Consider the following 25,477-nt stretch of genomic DNA (forward strand, 5'->3'; position numbering starts at 1 on the left):
TGTGTGGAAGACAATGAATATCAATGAATATTTAGGAAGTCAGAGAAATTTTAAAAAGCTATTCTATGTAAATATCCTGAATCAAAGTTTTCCATTTAGAAATAGTATACCACTGTGGTTAAGACTACTAACAAGATGGGTTCAAATTGCAGCTATGCTGTGAAATAGTTATGTGATCTAAATGTCTTTGTACTTTGGTTTCCTCATCTGTTATCTAAAATACCAATACTTATTATGTCATGGGATTTGGGGAAAGATTAAATGAGTTAGTACAAGTAAAACATTTGGAATTGGGACTGCTCCATCAAAGCACTCAATGCATTAACTATTTTTTAGAATTGTGTCATATATTTTAGTCTCATCTAAAAACTACATCTGCATTTTGGTCAAAGGGAATAAAAACTATAAAGAATTTAAGATTAAAACCTCACAAGTCAGGGTTCCATTGTTATTCTTCACTAAATGTATGGCTTGTATGCATCCAACAACAAAGCAGATGAATAAATAACACAAAAACTACTGGGAATGCGGGGATAACATCATTAAAAATACAGAAGCACTGAAGCTTCTCATAAACCTTTTTCAGTACCAAACAGTCCAAGTATACCAAAAAATAAAAACATAAAGAAAAATATGATTAACAAACTTAAAAGCAATAGTATGAATACTTATATCCCTAAATGGAGAACATACATTTTTATAGTAATAGAACATGGACAAAAATCTTCCAGGTACCTATTCACACAGAAATCATAAACTTATTCAAAATAATGTGGCTAATGCTGTTTTATCACAATCCCACAAAATCAGAAATAAAAGTAAAATAATGATGAAAAGTGTTAAAACACTTAAAAATTCAGAACTCATTGATAGTATGGAGATTCCTTAAAAAACTGAAAGTAGATCTATCATTCAGTCAAGCAATCTCACTACTGGGTATTTACCCAAAGAAAAAGAAGTCATTATATGAAAAAGACATATAACTGAGTGTGATGCCTCATGCCTGTAACCCTAGCACTTTGGGAGGCCGAGGTAGGAAGAGGATCACTTGAGCCCAGACCAGCCTGGACAACACAGTGAGACCTCATTTCAATTTAAAAAGAAAAAAAAGACACATGCACGGGCATGTTTACAGCAGCAAAATTCACAATTACAAAGATGTGGAACCAATCTAAGTGCCCATCAACCAATGAGTGGATAAAGAAAATGTAGTATATATACACCATGGAATACTACTCAGTCATAAAAATGAACAAACTAATGTCTTTTGCATCAACTTGAATGGAACTAGAGGCCATTATTCTAAGTGAAATAACTCAGGAATGGAAAATCAAATTCCGTTATGTTCTCACTTATAAGTGGGAGCTAAGCTATGAGGATGCAAATACACACATAATGAATTTTGGGGACTCTGGGTGGGAGGAGAGAGGTGAGGAATAAAAGACTAAATATTGCATACAGTGTACACTGCCCAGGTGACAGGTGCACTAAAATCTCAGAAGTTACCATTAGAGAATTCAACCATGTAACCAAAACCACTTGTACCCCAAAGGCTATTGAAAGTTTTTTTAAAAATTATTCATTGATGGGAGAGATCCAAGATGGCTGATGATTAGCAGCTCGGGCACGTACCTCCCAGTGAAAGCTCAAAGAACGAGAGGATGCCACACTTTCTGACGAATATTTGTTGCTCACGGACCAGGAGATTCCCAGTGGAGGAGCCCCACGGGTCGCCAGGGCGACTCTTGTGGCCGGCGCGGCGGTTTTGCTGGTGCCTTAGCACGCCAGTTCTTGGTGCAGAGTCCGGAGATTCCCGGGCAGAAAAGCACCATCAATCTTAACACCACTGTTTTGGCCGGCTCAGTGGATTGCTCAGATCTCGGCGCAGGGAATCAACAAGTTGGACGTCAGAAACCCAGTTAGAAAGCCGGTAATTATAAAGACGACAGACGGACAAATATATAATGAAGGGAAGAAACCAGCGTAAAAAGGTAGAGAATACTCAAAATCAGAATGCCTCTCCCTCTACAGGGGATTGCAATTCCTCATCAGTAACGGAACAAGGCTTAATAGATTACACGTGTGTTCCAATAACAGAAGCAGGTTTCAAAACGTGGGTGATAAGAAACTTCTGTGAATTAAAAGAACTTGTTCTAACCCAATGCAAAGAAACTAAGAACCTTGAAAAAAGGTTTGACGAACTGTTAACGAGAATGGACAATTTAGAGAAGAATATAAGTGAATTGATGGAGCTGAAAAACACAACACGAGAACTTCGCGAAGCATGCACAAGTTTAAACAGTCGAATTGATCAAGCAGAAGGAAGGATATCAGAAGTCGAGGACCAGCTCAGTGAAATGAAACGAGAAGACAAGAATGCAGAAAAAAGGATGAAAAGGAATGAGCAAAGTCTCCAGGAAATATGGGACTATGTGAAAAGACCTAATTTACGTTTGATAGGTGTACCTGAATGTGATGAAGAGAATGAATCCAAGTTGGAAAATACTCTTCAGGATATCATTCAGGAAAATTTTCCCAACCTGGCAAGGCAGGGTAATATTCAACTCCAGGTAATACAGAGAACACCACAAAGATATTCTTCAAGAAGACCAACCCCAAGGCACATAATCGCCAGATTTATTAGGGTTGAAATGAAGGAGAAAATACTAAGGGCAGCCAGAGAGAAAGGTCAGGTTACCCATAAAGGGAAACCTATCAGACTTACAGCAGATCTCTCAGCAGAAACCCTACAAGCCAGAAAAGAGTGGGGACCAATATTTAACATCCTTAAAGAAAAGAACTTTCAACCCAGAATTTCCTATCCAGCCAAACTAAGCTTTATGAGCGAAGGAAAAATTAAATCTTTTGCGAACAAACAAGTACTTAGAGAGTTCACCACCACCAGGCCTGCTTTACAAGAGCTTCTGAAAGAAGCACTATACATATAAAGGAACAACCAATATCAGCCTTTCCAAAAATATATCAAAAAGCAAAGAACTTTAACACAATAAAAAATTTACATCAACTAATGAGCAAAACAGCCAGCTAGCATCAAACGCCGGTATTAAACCTATATATATTTTAATTGGATAAAAAGCCAAAACCCATCAGTATGCTGCATCCGGGCCCATCTTACATGCAACAATACACAAAGACTCAGAGAGAAGGAGGAAGATTTACCAATCAAACAGAGAGTAAAAATGAACTAATAAACAAAAAGCAGGAGATGCAATTCTCGCCTCTGATAAAGTAGACTTTAAAGCAACAAAGATCAAAAGAGGCGAGGAATGACATTACATAATGGCAAAAGGATCAATGCAACAAGAAGAGCTAACGATTCTATAGATCAACAAGATAGAAAATTAACAAGGATATTCAGAACTTGAACTCAGACCCGGAACAAGTAAACTTAATAAACATTTATAGAACTCTCCACTTCAAATACACAAAACATACATTACCACCTCACACCTATTCCAAAGGTGACTATATAATTGGAAGTAAATCACTCCTCAGTAATCGCATAGCATTTCATAGGTTTAAATTAAATATTGGTTGGCTGTTTGTTTGTTATCTTCTTCCCTTATTCCTTCCTGACTACATCATTAAGTATAATTATCAGTATAAAAGAGGTTTTCAATACCCATTACTAAATTGCATTCTAGCCTGGGCAAGAAAGCAATACTCCCATTCTCTCTCCCTCTTTCTTTTCCTTCTCCCTCCTCCCCATTCTCTCTCTCTCTTTCTCTTCCTTTTTCCTCCTTCCTATTCTCTCTTTCTCTTAAAAAAAAAAAAAAATTATTCATTGATAATCCATGGGTAGAATGAAATCAAAACAATTTATATCAATGCTATTGATAAAAAAAAACACTTCAACCCAAAACAATGGGACATAGAGACAGTTATACTAGGAGAAATATTGCATCCATCTCTCCCCTTTTATTCACAAAGGAAAGTAAGTATTTTTTTAGAGACAGGGTCTCTCCCTGGCACCCAGGCTGGAGTGCAGTGGCACAATCATAGCTCACTGTAATGTCAAATTCCACTTTAGCCTCTCGAGTAGCTGGAATTACAGGTATAAGCCACCAAGCCTAGCAGAACTCAGAAATCTTTTTTTTCTTTTTTCTTTCTTCTTTTTTTTTTTTTTTGAGACACAATCTCGCTCTGCCACCAGGCTGGAGTGCAGGGGTGCAATCTCAACTCATTGCAACCTCCACCTCCCGAGTTCAATCCATTCTTCTGCCTCAGCCTCCCGAGTAGCTAGGACTACAGGCATGCACCACCACGCCCAGTCAATTTCTGTATTTTTAGTAGAGACGGTTTTACCATATTGGCCAGGATGGTCTCGATCTTCTGACCTAGTGACCAGCCCTCCTTGGCTTCCCAAAGTGCTGGGATTACAGGCATGAGCCACCGCGCCCAGCCCAGAAATCTTAATAAAAAAATTTTAGTAATTGTCTTAGTCAGTTGAGGATGTTGTAACATTAATTTCTTACAGTTCTGGAAGCTGGGAAGTCTGAATCAGAGTACCTGCATTGTCAGGGTCCTGGTGAGAGCTCTCTTCCTGGCTTGCAAATGGAAGTCTTCTTGCTGTGTCCTCAAATGCAGAGAGACAGGGACAGACAGAGAGACAGAGAGAGAAAAAGAAATATCTCTCATGTCTCTTCTTCTAAAGGTACTAATCTCATCATGAGGGTACCGCCTTCATAATCTAATCACCTCCCAAAGATCCCATCTCCAAATGCCACTATATTGGAAGTTAGGGCTCCAATATATGCAGGGTTGGGGGAGGGACAGGGAACACTATTCAGTCTACAGAAGTACTCTTAGTAAAAGTCTTATAAAATCAGAAAAACAACGGAAGAAAATAAGCCCAAAAAGATGAAACATAAAATTGGTCAAGAAAAAAGTTCAACATAATGAAATAAAAATAAACTAAATAGCCAATATAAACAATATGCTTTTTAAAGCTTATACTTTTAAAGCTCAATAAAATAGAGAAACCCCTTTCAAATCTATTCGTGTAAAAAAGAAACATTTGTGTATGTGTATCTCTGTCTATGTCTGCGTGTGCATGATTAAAAACAGGAAAGAAACATTCTTGAGAAATTAAAATAATTATTTAAGAATGTATATAAGTATATGGCAATCAATCTGCTAACTTAGAGAATAGAGGCAATTCCTAGAGAAATATAAAAGTTATTAAAAACTGATCCAAATAAAAGTAGAAAGCATAAATGATTTCCTTAGAAGAGTCTGAAATAAGAATTTAAAAGCTACCATTTTTAAAGAGAACAGAACCAAGTGATTTCACCAATGAGTTCCATCTAATTTCGAAGGAGCAAGGAATTCTAGTATTATTTAGACTATTCCAAGTCATAGAAAAATATTAAAATCTCTCCAATTTACTTTAGAAATTAACATTATCTTAATATCCAAATCTGACAATGGACCAAATATACACATAATTCAATGCCATTAAATCAAATGTATTTTTCAGCAATGTATCAAAAATTCTTAATAGTCTACTCAGTAGAGTCCATTCTAGGAATACAAGAATGGAGCAATATTAAGAAATGTGTCTTCATAATTAATTACATCAAAAAACTGAAGAATAAACCATATAACTATAATAATGAATGATAAAAAGTATTTCATAAAAACTTAGTCATTCCTCATAAGAACTAGGTAATTCAGTAGCCAAATAAAAGTACTTAAATGATAATACTTCTCAATAAAAAACATTAATACATATAAAAATCATTCTTAGACTTTTCTGAGTAAATGTCTAAGAGACTCTTAATCTAGCCAAATGCCCAAACTACAGTGAAATTTGGCAGTAGGAATTGAGATGAAATGACAAATTTGAAATTTTACATATATATATTCAAAATATATATATATTCGAACTTATAAACATAAGCATATATATATCCATGTACTATATACATTCACACATATAAATACCACCAAATTCATATATAAAAATGCACATGTATCCTTCACAGAAAACATATACAATATACCTAATTACACATTTGCATTTATTCTCTGTTCAAATTACTAGCTTACCTGTTTGGGTTGTCGAAACAAGGAATTCTTATAGAAAATATCCTTAGCCTGGCTCCATGTACCATCAATGATGATGATTGTAGAAGGATAAACAGGAGAATCTAATATAAATTCTTCCAAATTAGCAGCTTCAGCCCCTGGATATAATATTAATGTACCAGACTTCCGGCAAATAGTTGAAAGTTCAGGATCTCTGAAAAAGTTTTTTTAAAAATATATCTTTATTAGCTTGTGAGAAAAAAAGGTTTTATTACGCTTACTGAATTTTCTAATAAAAGTTTCCCTATATCTAGTCATTTCTAATCAAATATATATGTTAATTAGTTCATAAAGCATGAATTTAAAAAACTCAAAATTTTGTGTACTCTTTACTGATTTATTCACCACAATTCTGCCACTCTCCTATAGGCTTTGCAATCCTCACTATTCTCTGTTAAAGCTTTTCTATCCAATTGCCAGTGTCATAATTTTAGCCCTTCCAAAGAATTCTTCCTTTTCTCACTAGCACTTCAAGGGTAATCTGATCCCCTTTATCGAAGCAAACAACTGGCATTGCCTAACAATCCTAGCACAAACAATCAGATCAATCCCAGGACAAAACCTAGTAGCAATGGAAGAACCATAAAGAGAAGTTAGGCTGCATAGGCAAGCTACATTCTCAAATTCACCTTTGTTGAAGCCAACTAAATATGGCCTGAGAAGGACTCCAAACTTCTATATTTGAGACCTTGTGGATGAACCCTAACCCATCTTAAAAGGCAGACAACATTGAAAACCTAACTTAGGAGTTTGCACCTGTAACAATGGCTGAGACTTGGCCTATCCCAGTGGCCATACTTCAACCACTCACAGACTGCTAAGTGTTCAAACTGCATTCAAAGAAGGTACACGCCAACCTGTAACCAATCCGGCTGTTTCTGTACCTCACTGCTGATTTCTGTGCATCACTTCCATTTTTTTATTTTTTATTTTTATTTTTGTCTATAAATTTGTTCTGACCACGAAGCATCCCTGGAATCTCTCTGAATCTGCTGTGATTCTGGGGACTGCCCAATTCACGAATTATTCACTGCTCAATTAAATTCCTTTAAATTTAATTTGGCTGAAGTTTTTCTTATAACACCTTATATTATCTATTGAAGGAAACCAAAATATTTCACTTCAAAATATACTTATTTGACATATATTGAGATGGCTGTTTAGAGGGCCTGCAAACAGCAGTAGCTTTGCAAAACTCTTGCATCTGTAGAGAAAAACAGATGGCAGCCAGGCATTCTCTGAGGAGCTTCCCTTGTCCTGATCTAGGAAATACTAACTGAAAGTCTGACAACCTTAATGGTCTGAAAGAAATATTTACCCTCTATTCTCTATGAAGGATGCTATCTGTGCGGTTTCATCTGCATAACAAGACCACTTTTGCTAGCCAGGCCTCCTCTTCTTCCCCTCCCATATTTTTTTGCCATCATAACTGGCTTTGTCAGGGCTCTAAGCCCCTATTCTTTCTGTAAACTCAAGATGGCATAAAAGCATCAACCATCTGGGCATTTCTTTGAGTTCTTATATTTTGTAAGACTCCCTTGTACATTAATAAATTTGTATGCCTTTCTCCCTTTAATTTGCCTTTTGTCAGATGATTTTCAACAGACCTTCAGAGGGTGAAGAGGAAGGTTCCCTTGGCCCCTACCATCATCCAGTTCAGTCATAGGGTTAGCTGATTCAACATTCATTCAAAAATGTGTCCAAGCTTTTTGGTACTGGAGATAAAATGATGAATGAGACAGCCTTTGCCCACAAGCAAAAAACAAAACAAAACACTCTTAAGGGGAGAGGAGACCAATTATCATTTTTCTTTGAAATATGATAATTTGGATTTCCAATTTCAGCTCAGACATAAAGAGCTTAAAGTCAACAAGCCCATTTTCACAAGAAAAATGCTAACGAACTGAAAATTAACAACTTTTCTTAGATCCATCAGAGAACTGAGGCCCCAGGGCAAATACTCCCAGAACTGGAGAAACAAGGTCAATACAGAGAACCAGAGCCAAATCAGTTTACTGGAGAGCAGAAACCACTAAAGCCAGTAACTGGTAGGAACACTTACACAGTCAGTGACAAATTACTGCATGCTGAGTATGGACTAGCTTGAGAGTTAAAACTCATGGGGACTCAGTATTAAGAGGAGGGTTCATACTTTCCTAATCATTACATCCAAGGGCACCCCAGGTTCTCATAGTGAAGATCTGAGAAAAATCCTGTTGTGTTTAGGGAAGGGAAAGGTAAAAAGTAACCATCTTAGCTGGGTGCAGTTGCTCACGCCTATAATCCCAGCACTTTGGGAGGCCAAGGCATGTGGATCACTGGAGGTCAGGAGTTCAAGACCAGCCTGGCCAACATGGTGAAACCCCGTCTCTACTAAAATACAAAAAATTAGCCAGGCATGGTGGCAGATGCCTGACATCCCAGCTACTACTCGGGAGGCTGAGGCAGGAATGTGGGAGGCGGAAGTTTCAGTGAGCCAAGATTGCCACCACTGCACTCCAGCCTAGGCATCAAGAATGAAACTCTGTCTCAAAAAGAAAAGGAAAGAAAAGTAACAAAGGCCTTTCCCTCAAGAGAACTACTTATCACAGCTTTTTTTCTACCTATTGTTTGATCAGAAAAAGAAACTAAGTACTAATATATGTTACAACATACATATTACAACTATGAAAACATGCTAAGCGAAAGAAGCCAGTCACAAAATTCCAAATATATTATTTCATATATATATTAGATAGCAAATATGAATATCAAATAGGAAAATCAATAGAAACACAAAGTAGACTAGCATTTGCTTAGGATTGGGAAGGGGGAGGGAGTTAGAAAAGATGGAAGGCATAGGGATAAGTAGGTGATAGTTAAAGGTAGAGGATTTCTTTTTGAGATGATGACATATTTTGAATTCACTGGTGATGGCTGCAAATATCTTTGAATATACTAGAAACCAATTAATTTGTACATTTTAAATTAGTAAGCTAAATGGTATATGAATTATATCTCAAAATAGCTGTTTTAAAAAAAAAAGGGATAGAGAAAGATATACCATGATAATACTAATGAAAAGATAACTGCAGGCCAGGCACAGTGGCTCAAACCTGTAATCCCAGCGCTTTAGGAGGCCAAGGCAGGAGCACTGCTTGAGCCTAAGAGTTTAAGACCAGACTAGGCAACACAGTGAGATGCCCATCTCTAAAAAAGTGTTTAAAAATAATTAGCCGAGCATGGTGGTGTGCACCTGTAGTCCGAGCTACCAGGGAGGCGGAGGCAGGAAAACCACTTGAACCTGGGAGGTCAAGGCTGCAGTGAACTGTGATTGTGCCACTACATTCAGCTTGGGCAACAGAACAAGACTTTGTCTCAAAAAAAAAAAAAAAAAAAAAGGTAATGGGACTAGCCTAGCTATATTAACTACAGACAAAGCAGCCATCAGAAGGAAAATTATCAGGATGAAGAGAGGCATTACATAATGACAAAAGAGTCAATTCTCCAAGAAGACATAACAATCTTTTAACATGTATATACTTAACAATTTAGTGTTCACAATATGTAAGGCAAAAACTGAGAGAACAGAAAGGAGAAATAGACAAATCCAGTAATACAGTTGGAGACTTCACTACAACCTTGTCAGTAACTGGTAGATCAAGCAGGCAAAAAAATCAATAAGGATATAGTTGGCCTGAATAGCATTATCAATCAACTTGATCTAATTGATATTTACAGAATAGTCCGCCAACAACAAAACACACATTCCTCTCAAGTTCACATGAAATACTCAACAAAATACACCACATTCTGGGCCATAAAACATATCCTGACAAATTTAAAATAGAAATCATACAAAGCATGCTCTCAGACTACAATGGAATTAAATTAGAGCCCAGAAAACTTGCTGGAAAATTCCACCATATTGGAGATTAAGCAACATACTTCTAAATAAACTACAGGTCAAGAAATAAGTCTCAAGAGAAATTTTAAAATATTTTGAACCAAATGAAAATACAACTTATCAAAATGTGTGGGATGCAGCAAAAGCACTGCTTAGGGGGATACTTATAGCATTAAAATGCATATATTAGGAAAGAAGAAAGACCTGAAAATCAACAGTCTAAGCTTCCTCCTTAAAAACACAACAGAAAGCTAGATAGGGCCAGGCATGATGGCTCATTTCTCTAATCCCAGAGGCAGGAGAGTTGCTTGAGGCCAGGAGCTCAAGACCAGTCTGAGTAATGTAGCAAGACTCTGTCTTGACAAAAAATTAAAAAAAAAAAAAAAAAAAAAAGCTAGAGAAAGAAGAGCAATTTAAGCCTAAAGAAAGCACTATAAAAAGAAAAGAAGGGCTGGGCACAGTAACTCATGTCTATAATCCCAGCACTTTGGGAGACCAAAGTGGGCAGATCACTTGAGGTCAGGAGCTCGAGACCAGCCTGGCTAACATAATGAAACCCTATCTCTACTAAAAATACAAAAAATTAGCCAGGTGTGGTGGCAGGCACCTTTAATCCTAGCTAATCAAGGAGACTGAGGCAGGAGAATCGCTTGAACCGGGGAGGCAAAGGAGGCAGAGAGCTGGGATTGCGCCACTGCACTCCAGCCTGGGCGATAGAGTGAGACTCTGTCTCAAAGAAAAAAAAAAAGAAATAGTAAAACTTAAGATGGAAATCAGTGAAGTTCAAAATAGGAAGACAATAGAGAAAATCAATGAAACCAAAAGCTGACTGTTATAGAACAAACTGTGTCCTCCCCAAAATTCACGTGTTGAAGTCCTAACACCTAGTAGCTCAGAATATGTTGGTATTTATAGATAGATAAATTATCTTTAAAGAGGTGATTAAGTTAAAATGAAGCCAGTATGGTGGTCCCTAATCTAATATAACTGGTATGATTATAAGAAGAGGAAATTTGGACACAGAAGAAGAGCTGGCAGGGGCACATCTGTCCAGAGGAATAACCATGTGAACAGGCAATGACAAGGCAACCAACTGCAAGCCAAGGAGAGGCTTCAGGAGAAAACAAATCTACTGCCCTCTTGATCTTGGACTTCTACACTCAAGAACTGTGGGAAAATAAACTTCTCTTTGGCCACTCAGTATGTGGTGTTTTATTAATGCAGTCCTAGCAAATTAATACACTGGTTCTTTGAAAAGATCAATTAAACTGATAAAACTGCAGCTGAGGTTAAAAAAAAAAAAGAACAAGACACAATTACCAATATCAGAAATAAGAAAGGGTGATCATTACTGATTCTATAATCATTAAGAGAATAATAAATACTACAAAAAACTCGATGCCCACAAATTTCATAGTTTGGATGAAATTAATTCCTTGAAAAACATAATCAAAACTCACAGAAGAAGAGAAAGGAAAACTAAAAAGCTCTAAGTCTACTAAAGAAATTGAATCAATAATTAATAATCTTCTAAGAAATAAATCACCAGGCCCAAGCGGTTTCACCAGTGAATTCTCTCAAACTTTGCAGGAAGAAATGGTATCAATTCTCTATAATCTCTTCCAGATAATGAAAACAGACAGAACATTGCCTAACTCATTCTATAAGGCCAGCATTACCCTCATATCAAAACCAAATAAAGGTATTACGAGAAAGGAAAACTATAGATTAATATCCTTTATGAACATAAAGGCAAAAATTCTCAACAAAAATATTAGCAAATTAAATCCAAAGGTGTATAAAAAATTATCTACCATCACCAAATCAGATTTAGTACAGGGATGGAGGGCTGCTTTGACATTCAAAATCCATAAATGTAATCAACCACATCAATGGACTAAAGAAGATATATCAAAGGACTGTATCAATTCACAAAGAAAATGCATTCAACAAAACCCAAAACCCACTCATGATAAAAACTCTCAACAAACTAGGAATAGGGGAGACTGGCCTCAATTTAATAAAGACCATCCACAAAATACCTATAGCTAGCATTATACCTAACAGTTTCCTAAGACTGAGAATAAAACAGGGACAAACTCTCACCACTGCTATTCAACCCCTAGCTATTGAAATAAAAGGGAACAAAAGACATACAAACTGTAAAGATGAAATGAAACCATCACTATTGCTCAGGTGACCTAATCATCTAGGTAGAAAAGCTCAGGGAATTGACAAAAGAGAGACAAAAAAACCTCCAAGAACAGCAAGGTCACAAGATACAAGGTTAATATACAAAAGTCAATTTATTTCCCACAAACTAGCAATGAAAAATTCACATTTGTAATTGCTTTAAATACCATTAAAATAGCCCTCCAAAAATGAAATTCTTAGGTGTGAATCTAATAAAATACGTAAAGTACCTAAATGTGAACAACTACAAAACACTGATAAAAAGCAAGGAGGACTGGGTGCAGTGGCTCTCGTCTGTAATCCCAGCACTTTGAAAGACCAAAGCAGGAGGATTGCTTTTGCCTGGGAGTTTAAGACTGGCCTGGGCAACATAGTGAGAACTTGTCTCTATTAAAAAAAAAAAAAAAAAAAAAGAGCAAAGAGTATCTAAATAACTGCTTTAGATTTACAAAATTATTGGCCGGGCGCAGTGGCTCATGCCTGTAATCCCAGCATTTTGGGAGGCCGAGGCGGATGGATCACCTGAGGTCAGGAGTTCGAGACCAGCCTGACCAACATGGAGAAACCCCATCTCTACTAAAAATACACAAAAAAAAATTAGCCAGACGTGGTGGCGCATGCCTGTAATCCCAGTTACATGGGAGGCTGAGGCGGGAGAAATGCTGAACCCAGGAGGCAGAGGCTGCAGTGAGCCTAGATTGCACCATTGTACTCCAGCCTGGGCAACAAGAGCGAAACTCTGTCTCAAAAAAAAAAGACTTAGAATTATTGCAAAAACAGTACAGAAAATTCCTATATACACTACACCCAATTTCCCTTATTATCTAAAAGTAAACTACATGAAAACAATAACATAAAAAATAGAAGGGGACGGCATGGAATTATATTTTTGTAAGGTTCTTTTGTTATATATTTATTGTATAACATTATTAATTCAAGATAAACTGTGATAAAGTAAGAATACATAGTATAATCCAAAGACTAACCACAAAAGGCATACCTAAAAAGCCAGCAAATAAATAGAATGGAATGCTAAAAAAATAAATTGATAACCCAGAAGAAGACATAAAAGAGGAACAAAAGATCAAATAACTGACAGGACTAACAGAAGACAAATATCAATACAGTATTCACTGGTAATGTAAAAGAAAACAAGTCAATAATTACATCCAGTGGAAATGAAATAAACTCTCCAATTAAATAACAGATTGTTAGATTAAATTTAAAAACCAAGACCCATAACATATAAACACTAGTACCCACACATAGTAGACTTTAAGACAAAGAGTAGCACCAGAGATAAAGAGAGATATTTGTGATACTGTGAAATATATATTGGGTCTTCTTTCCACTTCCTGGCATACAACTCCTAAAATCCTTAGAATCTCCAAAGTGTTGTTTTTTCGTATGCTAATGTTGACTGACAGCTTCAGGGTGGGCTTAGTCACTGGAAAGACAAAGGGGAGGGAGAGAGGCTAAAGACCAAGTTGTTCACCCATGGCCAATGGCTTTATCAATCATGAATAATGAAACCTAAATAAAAACCTAAGAGGACAGGATTCAGAGAGCTGAACATGCAGCCATTCCCGAAGGGTGGTGCCCCAGGGAAGGCATGGAAGCTCCGACCCCTTTCTCTGTACCTTGTACTATATATCTCATCTGTATCCTTTGTAATATCCTTTATCATAAACTGCTAAACATTAAGTGTTTCCAATTAACTGAACCCAAACCAAGAGTTTTGGAAGCCCCAACTTGAAGCTGATCAGTCACAAGTTCCTGAGGCCCAGACTTGCCAATGGTGTCTGAAGTGGGGAAAGGGCAGTCTTGGGAACTGAGCCCTCATCCTGTGGGATGTGACACTATCTCCAGTTAGATAGGGTCGCAACTGAATTGAAGGACACCCAACTGGCATTATTACAAAATTGACTGCCTCCTTGCTTGCTTGCTTGTGGGGAGAAATCCTCACACATTTGGGGGTCACAGAAGTCTTCTGTGTTGAAGTTTGTAGTGTTGACACCAGAGCAGAGGAAAAACGGTTAAGCGTTTTTCCAACAACATGTAATAATGATAAAAGGACCAATGCATCAAGTAAACATAACAACACTAACTACATATTCACCTAAAGAGTTTTCAAATAGATGAAATAGAAACCAAAACAACAAAACATAAAAATAAGCAAATCCCTAATTATTGCTGGAGATTTTAACATAATTTCCTTGCTATTTGAGAGAAAATGTGCTCATAAAATCAGTCAAAATACAGAAGATGATTGAACAACACTATCAACCATCTTGACCTAATTGATAATTTGTATAACATTATACCTGACAACTGAGGAATACAGTCTTTTCTTCCTTTTTTTTTTTTTTTGAGACAAAGTCTTGCTCTGTCACCCAGGCAGGAGTGAAGTGGCGTGATCTTAGAAATGGAAGGGTTTTAACATGCAGAAATCGATCAATATAATCCACTATATTAGCAGAATTTAAGAGAGAATCTACATGATCATTTCAATAGATGCATTTCACGAAACTCAACACTCACTCATAAAACTCTCAGTACTTTAGAAACTGATAAACAACATTACAAAAATAAAGATGTGCAGATCTACTGTATAACATGGTTATTCCAGAAAATGTATACTTGAAAACGGCCATGAGAGCAGGTGTTAAATGTTCTCACTGCAAAAAAATAACAAAAAAGTAAAACTATTATTATAAATGTGTTTAATACAGTTATTGCCTTGGCATTGATTTTAGGCCTGACTCTAAGTTATCTGTAATCCATCCCTGTCACCTTTGGCCTAGTTAAAACTCTCCCTCCCTGTGTGGTGTTTGCCATATAGCCTACTTGTTTCCTCATTAACCCAAAACCCAACACATCCCACATCTGCTGACCACAATAAAACGTAAAGGTCAAAACCAGAGTCATGTGAATAAGCTCCCCATTCACACTGCTCTCTTTAAACTAGCCAGTCCACAACCCACAGGGAAATCCTAAGGGATAACACCCACAGACCTTAATAAAGTCATAATCTCACAGGTCTCCCTTTCCCACCCACCCAATGGTTGAATCTCCTGCTGTTTCCAGACTTCCCTTTGGCCTTACATTGGCATCCTAACCTCTCTGGTAAATATGTGTAATAAACTTCTTTCCTTTCATGCATTTTGGCTTCACTTCCTCATTGTGTCTCACCTGACACAGCCATACTATAGTATTCTCAATATTACTGAACGTCTTGAACAAGTAACTATGTGAGGTGATGGATATGTTAATTAGCTTGACTGTGGTAATCATTTCACAATGTATACATATCTCAAAACATCACACTGTATATGGTAAATATAGCTTTTATCTATCAATTATGAGGGAGTGTGTTCTCTTTCCAGGTCCATGAGGGGGCATAGTTTTAAGGGCAAAAATTTCCCAGCGCCATGCCCCCCTCCTATCTCTCTCCATCCGGGAGATTTAACGGTTTCTGTTTGAATTTCGTGGGTGCAGGAGGAAACTAAGAGTCAATCACCCCAGTGGAAGTTTAAAGGAACTCCTTTCATTGGCCAGAGGAACTTGGGAAGGTGGGAATTTCTCCCAGGATAAATTCCCCTGCTCCTTCACCCACAGTGGATTTCCAGCTCTCTGGAATCCCCTCCTACATGGTGAGAGCTCCCTTTCCCCTCTGGGATTTTCCCCTCTGGAATCCTCTTCCATACTCTTCATGGAAGTCTTTCTCTTCTTTTTTCTCTACCTAAATAAAATCAGCTTTCTGCAACATGTCTTGGGTCCGATATTTACTTTTATGAGCATATGGTGCACCTGCAGTGGTCCCTTCGCTTATTCTTTAGGAGACTGAAGGCCAAGAACCCACAGCATTCCCTCAGGGAAGCTGTGCCTCACCAGCACCCAAGAAAAAACCCGGTTACAAATTATACCTCAATAATGCTTGAGGGGAGAAACATACAGCCAATATCATAGTTAATAATGTCCACAGAGACTGGGACCAAGGTAAAGGTGTTGGCTTTCACCATTTCTAATAAACATTATACTAAAGTTATCAGTTATTGCAATGAGGCAAGAAAAAAGTATAAGTATCAGAAAGGAATAAGTATAAATGATCCCATTTGCAGATGACAATGCTGCTTACATAGAAAGTTCCGGGGAATCTACAAAACATTCCATAACTAACAGATGAATTTAGAAAGTTACTGGATTCAGGGTTAATATATAAAAACCAACTATTTTCTGATATACTGGAAGCAAAAATTTACAAAGGACACCTTTGTTTTAAAAAAAAAAAAAAACGGTGTATATCTCTTAATCATTCCCCCATGATTTCATCATGTACTCTAACAAAAGCTGAAATTACTCAGTCAGTTACCACACTTACATTGATAGTTCTAAACTACTTTAATTTAAAATTCATCAGCAAATAATAATTTACTGGCCAGGCACAGTGGCTCATGCCTGTAGTCCCAGCTACTCAGGAAGCTGAGGTGGGAACATCACTTGAACCCAGGAGGTGGAGGTTACACTGAGCCAAAATTACACCACTGCACTCCAGCCTGGGCAACAAAGTGAGATCCTGCCTTGAAAAATAATAGTAATAATTTACTGAGTAAGCACTATATTAGGCACCATAGGAAAAAAACTGAACTAAATCTAATACAAGTACCCTGCCAAAAAAAAAATGTTGTAGAAGATATTTAAAAAAAAAAAAACAAGAACCCTACCATCTACCAACTGGAAGGCACTTTTAACAAAAATTATATAAACACTAAGTATATTTGCCTTTTAAGCTAAACATATATTACTATGAAATTCAGATAATGCTATCATTCCTTAGTTGAAACATTTTTTTATTTGATTTTGTTTTGTTTTCGTCTTGTATTATATTGTGTGGTCGGGGGTTAGCAGAACTTAAATTTTTTTACTATTTCCACTCTTTAGACCACGAATAAGCTGAAAGAAATGAATGACCTGAAAGAAACGATTATTAAAGATCTGTATAGAAAAGAATTATTTACATTGCCCTAACAGTTAATTTACCTTTCTTCACTGAAGCGACGCCCGATCTTTACTTTGCACTTGTCCTGGGGGAGGCACGCTGCTAACAGAGGAACTGTCCGCAACACTTTGTTTTCCTTTAATTAAAAAATGAATTAAAACACAGATTTTTACTTAGATTACACACTTTTAAATATTTTATGATGAACATCTGATTTATAACTTTATGTATAAGTTTCACAAGTCTTTTATTAAAGACCACAGCTTAATAAAAAGAGGTAAAATTTATTTGCTTTATCAGTATTAACAATAACACAAGCACACCTTTTTATTCTATTTGGGTATGTTTACAGGTTTACTGATCAAAGAAGATTACATTAATATACATAATGATTAAGATTATTCAAATGTAAATTTGTGTTTAGCTAAATTGAATCATTTATTCTGACAAGTTTTTTATTTCATGAGTAATTATATTTTGCACTATGTCAGCTTGAAGATAATTGCCTAGGTCTTTATGCCTCAAAAACAAGGAAGTGCTAAGAAAACAAAACAATGGGTTCTTCCCAGCATAGCCTCTTTATTTAAACTAAAAAAAAAAAAAAGAAAACATAAGAATGGGACATGTCAAAGGGACACAGAAGCCAATCTCAAAGAGCTCCCGATGGCTAAAATTGAACAATTTGAGCAACAAAATAAATAACACAATACTGGGTTATAACCCAAAGTACAAATTAAGAGTCCAGAATGATATAAATAATGACTTAATAAATAAATGGGGGAAAAGAAACAAATCTTCCTTACAAAAGAATTCCAAATAATAAATGTAAATACTTCCCCCTCTAGAACATGGAGCTTAATCTCTTCCTCCCACTTGAGTATGGCTGGATTTATGACCTTGCTTCCAATGAATATGGGGTATGGAAAGAGAACAAAAATAATAACTTTAGAGTAGAGAAATCTGGTGGCCATTTCTGAAAATGCCATTAACTTGACTATCGTGAGTGTTTTCTTCAATATTCTAGCTTCCAGCATTGGAAACCATCTTTCTTGTTGCCACGAGAATTCTATCTTGAAGCCCAAAGAGCCAAGTGATTAGTTACTCTACCTTAGGTAGTTTTAGGATATTTTCTAATGTTTAATATAACATTCTTCTCTCCTTACCATCACCATGAGACTGTGACACAGACTTAATCACTTTCTAAACCTTTATCAAAATAATACATGTATATATATCAAATTAAATAGAGCTAAAAGATTTAAAATGCCACAGTTGTTCCCAGATGTACTCCCCAGTACCACTTCCTAGAGGCAATCATTTTAACTCTTTTGGCTATTTCTTCTGGTAGTCATCTGCATATATCCACATAATACATGGTTTTTTTTTCCTATTTTTTGATTTATTAATTTTAGATATTATCTAAAAACTACCAATTATCATAACAGCTAATATTAAAGCACATATTTCTAAGTACAATACACAGAGAGAGAAATAAATCTTTTGTCATATCCATTTTACTAATGAGGAAACTGAAGCACAGAGATATTAATTAACTTGCCCAAAGTTACAGAGTTTACAGAACTATTAAGAATTTGGCCGGACACGGTGGCTCATGCCTGTAATCTCAGCACCTTGGGAGGCTGAGGCAGGTGGATCACAAGGTTAGAAGATCACGACCATCCTGGCTAACAAAGTGAAACCCCATCTCTATGAAAAACACCAAAAAAAAAAAAAAAAAATTAGTCAGGTGTGGTAGCACGTGCCTGTAGTCCCAGCTACTCAGGAGGCTGACACAGGAGAATCACTTGAACCCGGGAGGCAGAGGTTGCAGTGAGCTGAGATCTCGCCACTGCACTCTAGCCTGAGTGACAGAGCGAGACTCTGTCTCAAAAAAAAAAAAAAAGAAAAAAAAAGAATTTGAACTCAGGCAGTTTAGCTCCAGAGTCCTTAAGTAGTGCCTCTCATAACAAATGAGGATTTAGCTTTCCAACACCACTTCTTCTTCTCAGATCTAATATTTTCATTTAAGTCAATAAACAGCATTTGCATCTTCATGACTAAATATACATTGTTCACAAAGGCCAAATAGTTTAACATAAGATTTCTTTCTTGTAAAGCTTTTTGTTATTTTTGAGATAACTTTTCTGTTTTTACCCTTAAGTAATTTTATATACATGTATAGGAGTTCAGTCATGGTGGTGGGAAAAATTGTAAAATGGATACAAACCCTCTTGGAAGGTTTGGCAAAGCCTTGGGAAGAAGTTTATGGCTGAAGGTAGCCAGTGTAGGGCAAGTTACAAGAGAGTGCAAGGAAATTTATCCAGATTAGTTTGTTTACCTGTTTCCCCAGAAACCAAGCTTTGACCATCCTGAGAAAAACGGTTACCTACTCTGGAGATCCATAAAGTTAATTACCCACAAATGGTGTTTGCTTTAGGCCTTTATCATTAAATCTATACTTAGTAAAGGCCCCTAGGCCCCCTTGTCAGGCTCCTTGGGCTGCTGAATCTTTATAGCACCCTCCACACTGTCTGTGAGTGGCCTGGTTCCCTAGCCCGCTCTTTCACTGGATATCTGTGCCTGAGTGCACATTTGTTCAACCGTCGCTGGGTCAGGGTCTGTGGGTCAGACCCAATATATATGTATACCTACTCTGTGAAATGCTCCATCTTATCACCTCCATATCATCTCCTCCACCAAGTCTTCTTTTTCCAAAGCCTGCTCCAAGAGCCTATCCAAATGGTTTTTAGTAACTTTTTTATGGGAGAGTGAAAAAACTAGCACATCCTTTTATTGAAAACGATGTGCTGAAGTTAAGCACAGGTAGCCCATTATTAATAAGTTAGATGAAGACTGGAAAATTCCTTTGCTGAGAATGGCCAGGCATGGTGGCTCATGCCTGTAGTCTCCGCTCTTAGGAAGGCAGAGGCTGGAGGATACCTTGAGCCCAGGAGTTTGAGACCTACCTGGGCAATATAGCGAGACCCCATTCTTAAAAAAAGAAAAATAATAATAATAATAGAAAATTCCTATACTGAGAAGGAAAAACTGTAGGGATGTACTTGTATATGCATAAAATATATTTGTAGCACACACAATGATGAATGAATTAAACCACAGATTAATAATGGTAAAAAATAAATTTAAAACATTTGAGACCTGGGAAAAAAAGGCCGTTATGAATTCCACTGCAGGACACGTAAACATACCTGCCCAGCAGCTCTGAACAAAACAACGGAGCTCACAGCTCAGCACGTGAGCTCCCATAAGGGGCAGACCATCTCTCCTCAAGCAGCTCCCCATCCCCTGTATAACCAAAGAGACACCTCATAAAGGAGAGCTCAGGCTGACATTTGGCGGGTATCCTTCTGGAACAAAGATAACAGAAGAAGAAATTGGCAGCAACCCTTACTGTTCTGCAGCCGCTGCAGGTGATCCCCAGGCAAGCAGGGTCTGCAGTGGACCTCCAACAGTCCTATAGCAGGGGGGACTGATGGTTAGAAGGAAAACTAAGAAACAGAAAGAAATAAATTCATCAGCAACAAAAAGGACATCCACTCAGAGATCCCGTCTGAAAGTCACCAACCACAAAGATGGGAAGAAACCAGCCAAAAAGGATGAAAATACCCAAAACCAGAATGTGTCTCCTCCTCCAAGGGATCGCAACTTCTCATCAGCAAGGGAACAAGGCTGGATGGAGAATGAGTCTGATGAATTGACAGAAAAGGTTTCAGAAGGTGGGTAATAACAAACTTCTCTGAGCTAAAAGATCATGTTCTAACCCAATGCAAAGAAACTAAGATCCTTGAAAAAAGGTTTGACGAAATGCTAATGAGAATAAACAGCTTAGAGAGGAATATAAATAAACTGATGGAGCTGAAAAACACAACACGAGAATTTCGCGTAGCATACGCAAGTTTCAATAGCCGAATCGACCAAGCAGAAGAAAGGATAGCAGAGATTGAAGATCAACTCAATGAAATAAAATGAGAAGGCAAGATTAGAGAAAAGAGAGTAAGAAGAAATGAACAAAGCCTCCAAGAAATATGGGATAATGTGAAAAGACATAATCTACGTTTGACAGGTGTACCTGAATGTGATGGACAGAATGAATCCAAGCTGGAAAACACTCTTCAGGATATTATCCAGGAAAACTTCCGCAACCTAGCAAGGCAGACCAACATTCAAGTCCAGGAAATACAGAGAATACCACAAAGATATTCCACAAGAAGAGCAAGCCCAAGGCATATAATCATCAGATTCACCAGGGTTGAAATGAAGGAAAAAGTGCTAAGGGCAGCCAGAGAGAAAGGTCGGGTTACCCACAAAGGGAAGCCCATCAGACTCACAGAGGATCTCTCAGCAGACACCCTACAAGTCAGAAGAGAGTGGGGACCAATATTCAATATCCTTAAAGAAAAGAATTTTCACCCTAGAATTTCATATCCAGCCAAACTAAGCTTCATAAGTGAAGGAAAAATAAAGTTCTTTATGAACAAGCAATTGCTCAGAGATTTCATCACCACCAGGTCTGCTTTACAAGAGCTCCTGAAAGAAGCAGTAAACATAGAAAGGAACAACCAGTACCAGCCACTCCAAAAACAAACCAAATGGTAAAGAGCATCAACACAATGAAGAAACTGAATCAACTAATGGGCAAAACAACCAGCTAGCATCAAAATGGCAGGATCAAATTCACATATAACAATATTAACCTTCAATGTAAAAGACTTAAATGCCCTAATCAAAAGACACAGACTGGCAAATTAGATAAAAAGTGAAAACCCTTTGGTGTGCTATATCCAGGAAACCCTTAGCACATGCAAAGATATACATAGGTTCAAAATAAAGGGATGGAGGAAGATTTACCAAGCAAATGGGGAGCAAAAAAAAGCAGGAATTGCAATCCTAGTCTCCAATAAAATAGACTTTAAATCAACAAAGATCAAAAGAGACAAAGAAGGGCATTACATAATGGTAAAAGAATCAATGCAACAAGAAGAGCTAATAATCCTAAATATATATGTGCCCAATATAGCAGCACCCAGATACATAAAGCAAGTTCTTAATGACCAACAAAGAAACTTAGACTCCCACACAATAATATTGGGAAACTTTAACACTCCACTGTCATGAGACAGATCAACGAGACAGAAAATTAACAAGAATATCCAGGACTTGAACTCAGATCTGGACCAAGCAAACCTAATAGTCATTTACAGAACTCTCCATCCCAAATCCACAGAATATACTTTCTTCTGAGCATCACATCACACCTACTCTAAAATTGACCACATAATTGGAAATAAATCACTCCTCAGCAAATGCAAAAGAACAGAAATCATAACAAACACTCTCTCAGATCACAGTGCAATCAAATTAGAACTCAGAATTCAGAAACTCAGAACTGCACAACTTCATGAAAACTAAACAACTGGCTCTTGAATGTTCACTAGATAAACAGTGAAATGAAGGCAGAAATAAAGATGTTCTTCAAAACCAACGAGAATGAAGACACTACATACTAGAAACTCTGGGACACATTTAAAGCAGTGTCTAGAGGAAACTTTATAGCAATAAATGCCCACATGAGAAGCAAGGAAAGATCTAAAATCAACATCCTATAGTCAAAACTGAGAGTTAAAGCAAGATCAAAAAAACTTAAAAGCTAGCAGAAGACAAGAAATAACTGGAGGAGATAGAGACATAAAAAACCCTTCAAAAAATCAACAAATCCAGGAGCTGATTTTTTGAAATGATCAACAAAATAGACACACCACTAGCCAGATTAATAAAAAAGACAAGAGAGTATAATCAAATAGATGCAATAAAAAACGATAAAGGAGATAGCACCACCGATTCCACAGATATACAAACCACCATCAGAGATAACTACAAACAACTCTATGCACATAAACCAGAAAACCTTGAAGAAACAGATAAATTCCTGGACACTTGCACCCTCCCAAGCCTAAACCAGGAAGAAGTCAAAACCCTGAATAGACCAGTAACAAGAGCTGAAGTTCAGGCAGCAATTAATAGCTTACCAACCAAAAAAAGCTCAGATCCAGCTGGGTTCACAGTCGAATTCTACCAGACATACAAAGAGGAGCTAGTACCACTCCTTCGGAAACTACTCCAAACAAAACAAAAAGAGGGAATCCTCCCTAAATCATTTTATGAGACCAATATCATCCTGATACCAAAACCAGGCAGAGACTCAACAAGAAAAGAAAACTTCAGGCCAATATCCATGATGAACATAGATGCAAACATCTTCAATAAAATACTGGCAAACCGACTGCAACAGCACATCAAAAAGATTATCCATCACCATCAACTAAGCTTCATCCCCAGGACGCAAGGCTGGTTCAACATATGAAAGTCTATAAACATAATTCACCACATAAACAGAACCAAAGACAAAAACCACATGATTATCTCAATAGATGCAGAGAAGGCCTTTAACAAAATTCAACAGCCCATATGCTAAAAACTCTCAATAAACTAGGTATTGACAGAAAGTAGCTCAAAATAATAAAAGCTATTTACGAGAAACCTACAGCCAATATCATACTGAATGGGCAAGAACTGGAAACATTCCCTTTGACATGTGGCACTAGACAAGGATGCCCTCTCTCACCACTCCTATTCAATATAGTATTGGAAGTTCTAGCCAGAGCAATCAGGCAAGAAAAATAAATAAAGCATATTCAATTAGGAAAGGAGGAAGTCAAATAGTCTCTATTTGCAGACAAAATGATTGTATATTTAGAAGACCCTACCGTCTCAGCCCAAAATCTCCTGAAACTGATAAGCAACTTTAGCAAAGTCTCAGGATACAAAATCAATGTGCAAAAATCACAAGCATTCATATACACCAATAACAGACTTAAAAAGAGCCAAATCAAGAATGAACTGACATTCACGACTGCTACAAAGAGAATAAAATACCTAGGAGTACAACTAACAAAGGATGTAAAGGACCTCTTCAAGAACTACAAACCGCTGTTCAACAAAATAAGAGAGGACACAAACAGATGGAGAAGCATTCCATGCTTATGGTTAGGAACAATCAATATTGTGAAACTGGCCATACTACACAAAGTAATTTATAGATTCAACACTATCCCCATCAAGCTACCAATGACCTTCTTCACAGAACTGGAAAAAATCACCTTAAAGTTCATATGGAACCAAAAGAGAGCCCGCATAGCCAAGTCAATTCTAAGCAAAAAGAACAAAGCTGGAGGCATCATGCTACCTCATTTCAAACTATACTACAAGGCTACAGTAATCAAAACTGCATGGTACTGGTACCAAAACAGAGATATAGACCAATGAAACACAACAGAGGCTTCAGAGGCAACACCACACATTTACAACCATCTGATCTTCGGCAAACCTCACAAAAACAAGCAATGGGGAAAGAATTCCCTGTTTAATAAATGGTGTTGGCAAAACTGGCTAGCCACGTGCAGAAAGCAGAAACTGGACCCCTTCCTGACACCTTACACTAAAATTAACTCCAGATGGATTAAAGACTTAAACATAAGACCTAACACCATAAAAAACTTAGAAGAAAACCTAGGCAAAACCATTCAGGACACAAGCATAGGCAAGGACTTCATGACCAAAACACCAAAAGCATTGGCAACAAAAGCCAAAATAGACAAATGGGACCTAATCAAACTCCACAGCTTCTGTACAGCAAAAGAAACAATCATTAGAATAAACCAGCAACCAACAGAATGGGAAAAAATTTTTGCAATCTACTCATCTGACAAAGGACTTATATCCAAAATCTACAAAGAACTAAAACAGATTTACAAGAAAAAAACAAACAAACCTATTCAAAAGTGGGCAAAGGATATGAACAGACACTTTTCAAATGAAGACATTTATGAGGCCAACAAACACACGAAAAAATGCTCATCATCACTGGTCATTAGAGAAATGCAAATCAAAACCACATTGAGATACCATCTCACGCCAGTTAGAATGGCGATCATTAAAAAATTTGGAGACAACAGATGCTGGAGAGGATGTGGAGAAATAGGAACACTTTGACACTGTTGGTGGGAGTGTCAATTAGTTCAACCATTGTGGAAGACAGTGTGGCGATTCCTCAAGGACCTAGAAATAGAAATTCCATTTGACCCAGAAATCCCATTACTGGCTATATATCCAAAAGATTATAAATCATTCTATTATAAGGACACATGCACACGTATGTTCACTGCGGCACTGTTTACAATAGCAAAGACGTGGAACCAACCCAAATACCC

The 25,477-nt window shown here is 37.2% G+C and overlaps 1 protein-coding gene across 1 annotated transcript in view; it reads right to left on the bottom strand.

The window, feature by feature from the left end:
- The window catches only part of DTWD2 (DTW domain containing 2), a 172,252-nt gene that overhangs the window by 102,344 nt on the left and 44,431 nt on the right, over positions 1–25,477 (bottom strand). Inside the window, exons 3-4 of the mRNA XM_021664903.2 lie at positions 17,231–17,325; positions 6,073–6,265 (exon numbers count right to left, since the gene is read on the bottom strand). Of these exons, the coding sequence (XP_021520578.2) occupies positions 6,073–6,265; positions 17,231–17,325 (288 nt within the window). The remainder of the gene's footprint in view (positions 1–6,072; positions 6,266–17,230; positions 17,326–25,477) is intronic.

This window comes from Aotus nancymaae, unplaced genomic scaffold, assembly GCF_030222135.1.
Source record: "Aotus nancymaae isolate 86718 unplaced genomic scaffold, 86718_ANA_hifiasm-v0.15.2.pri h1tg000064l_0, whole genome shotgun sequence".
Lineage (NCBI taxonomy): Eukaryota > Metazoa > Chordata > Mammalia > Primates > Aotidae > Aotus > Aotus nancymaae.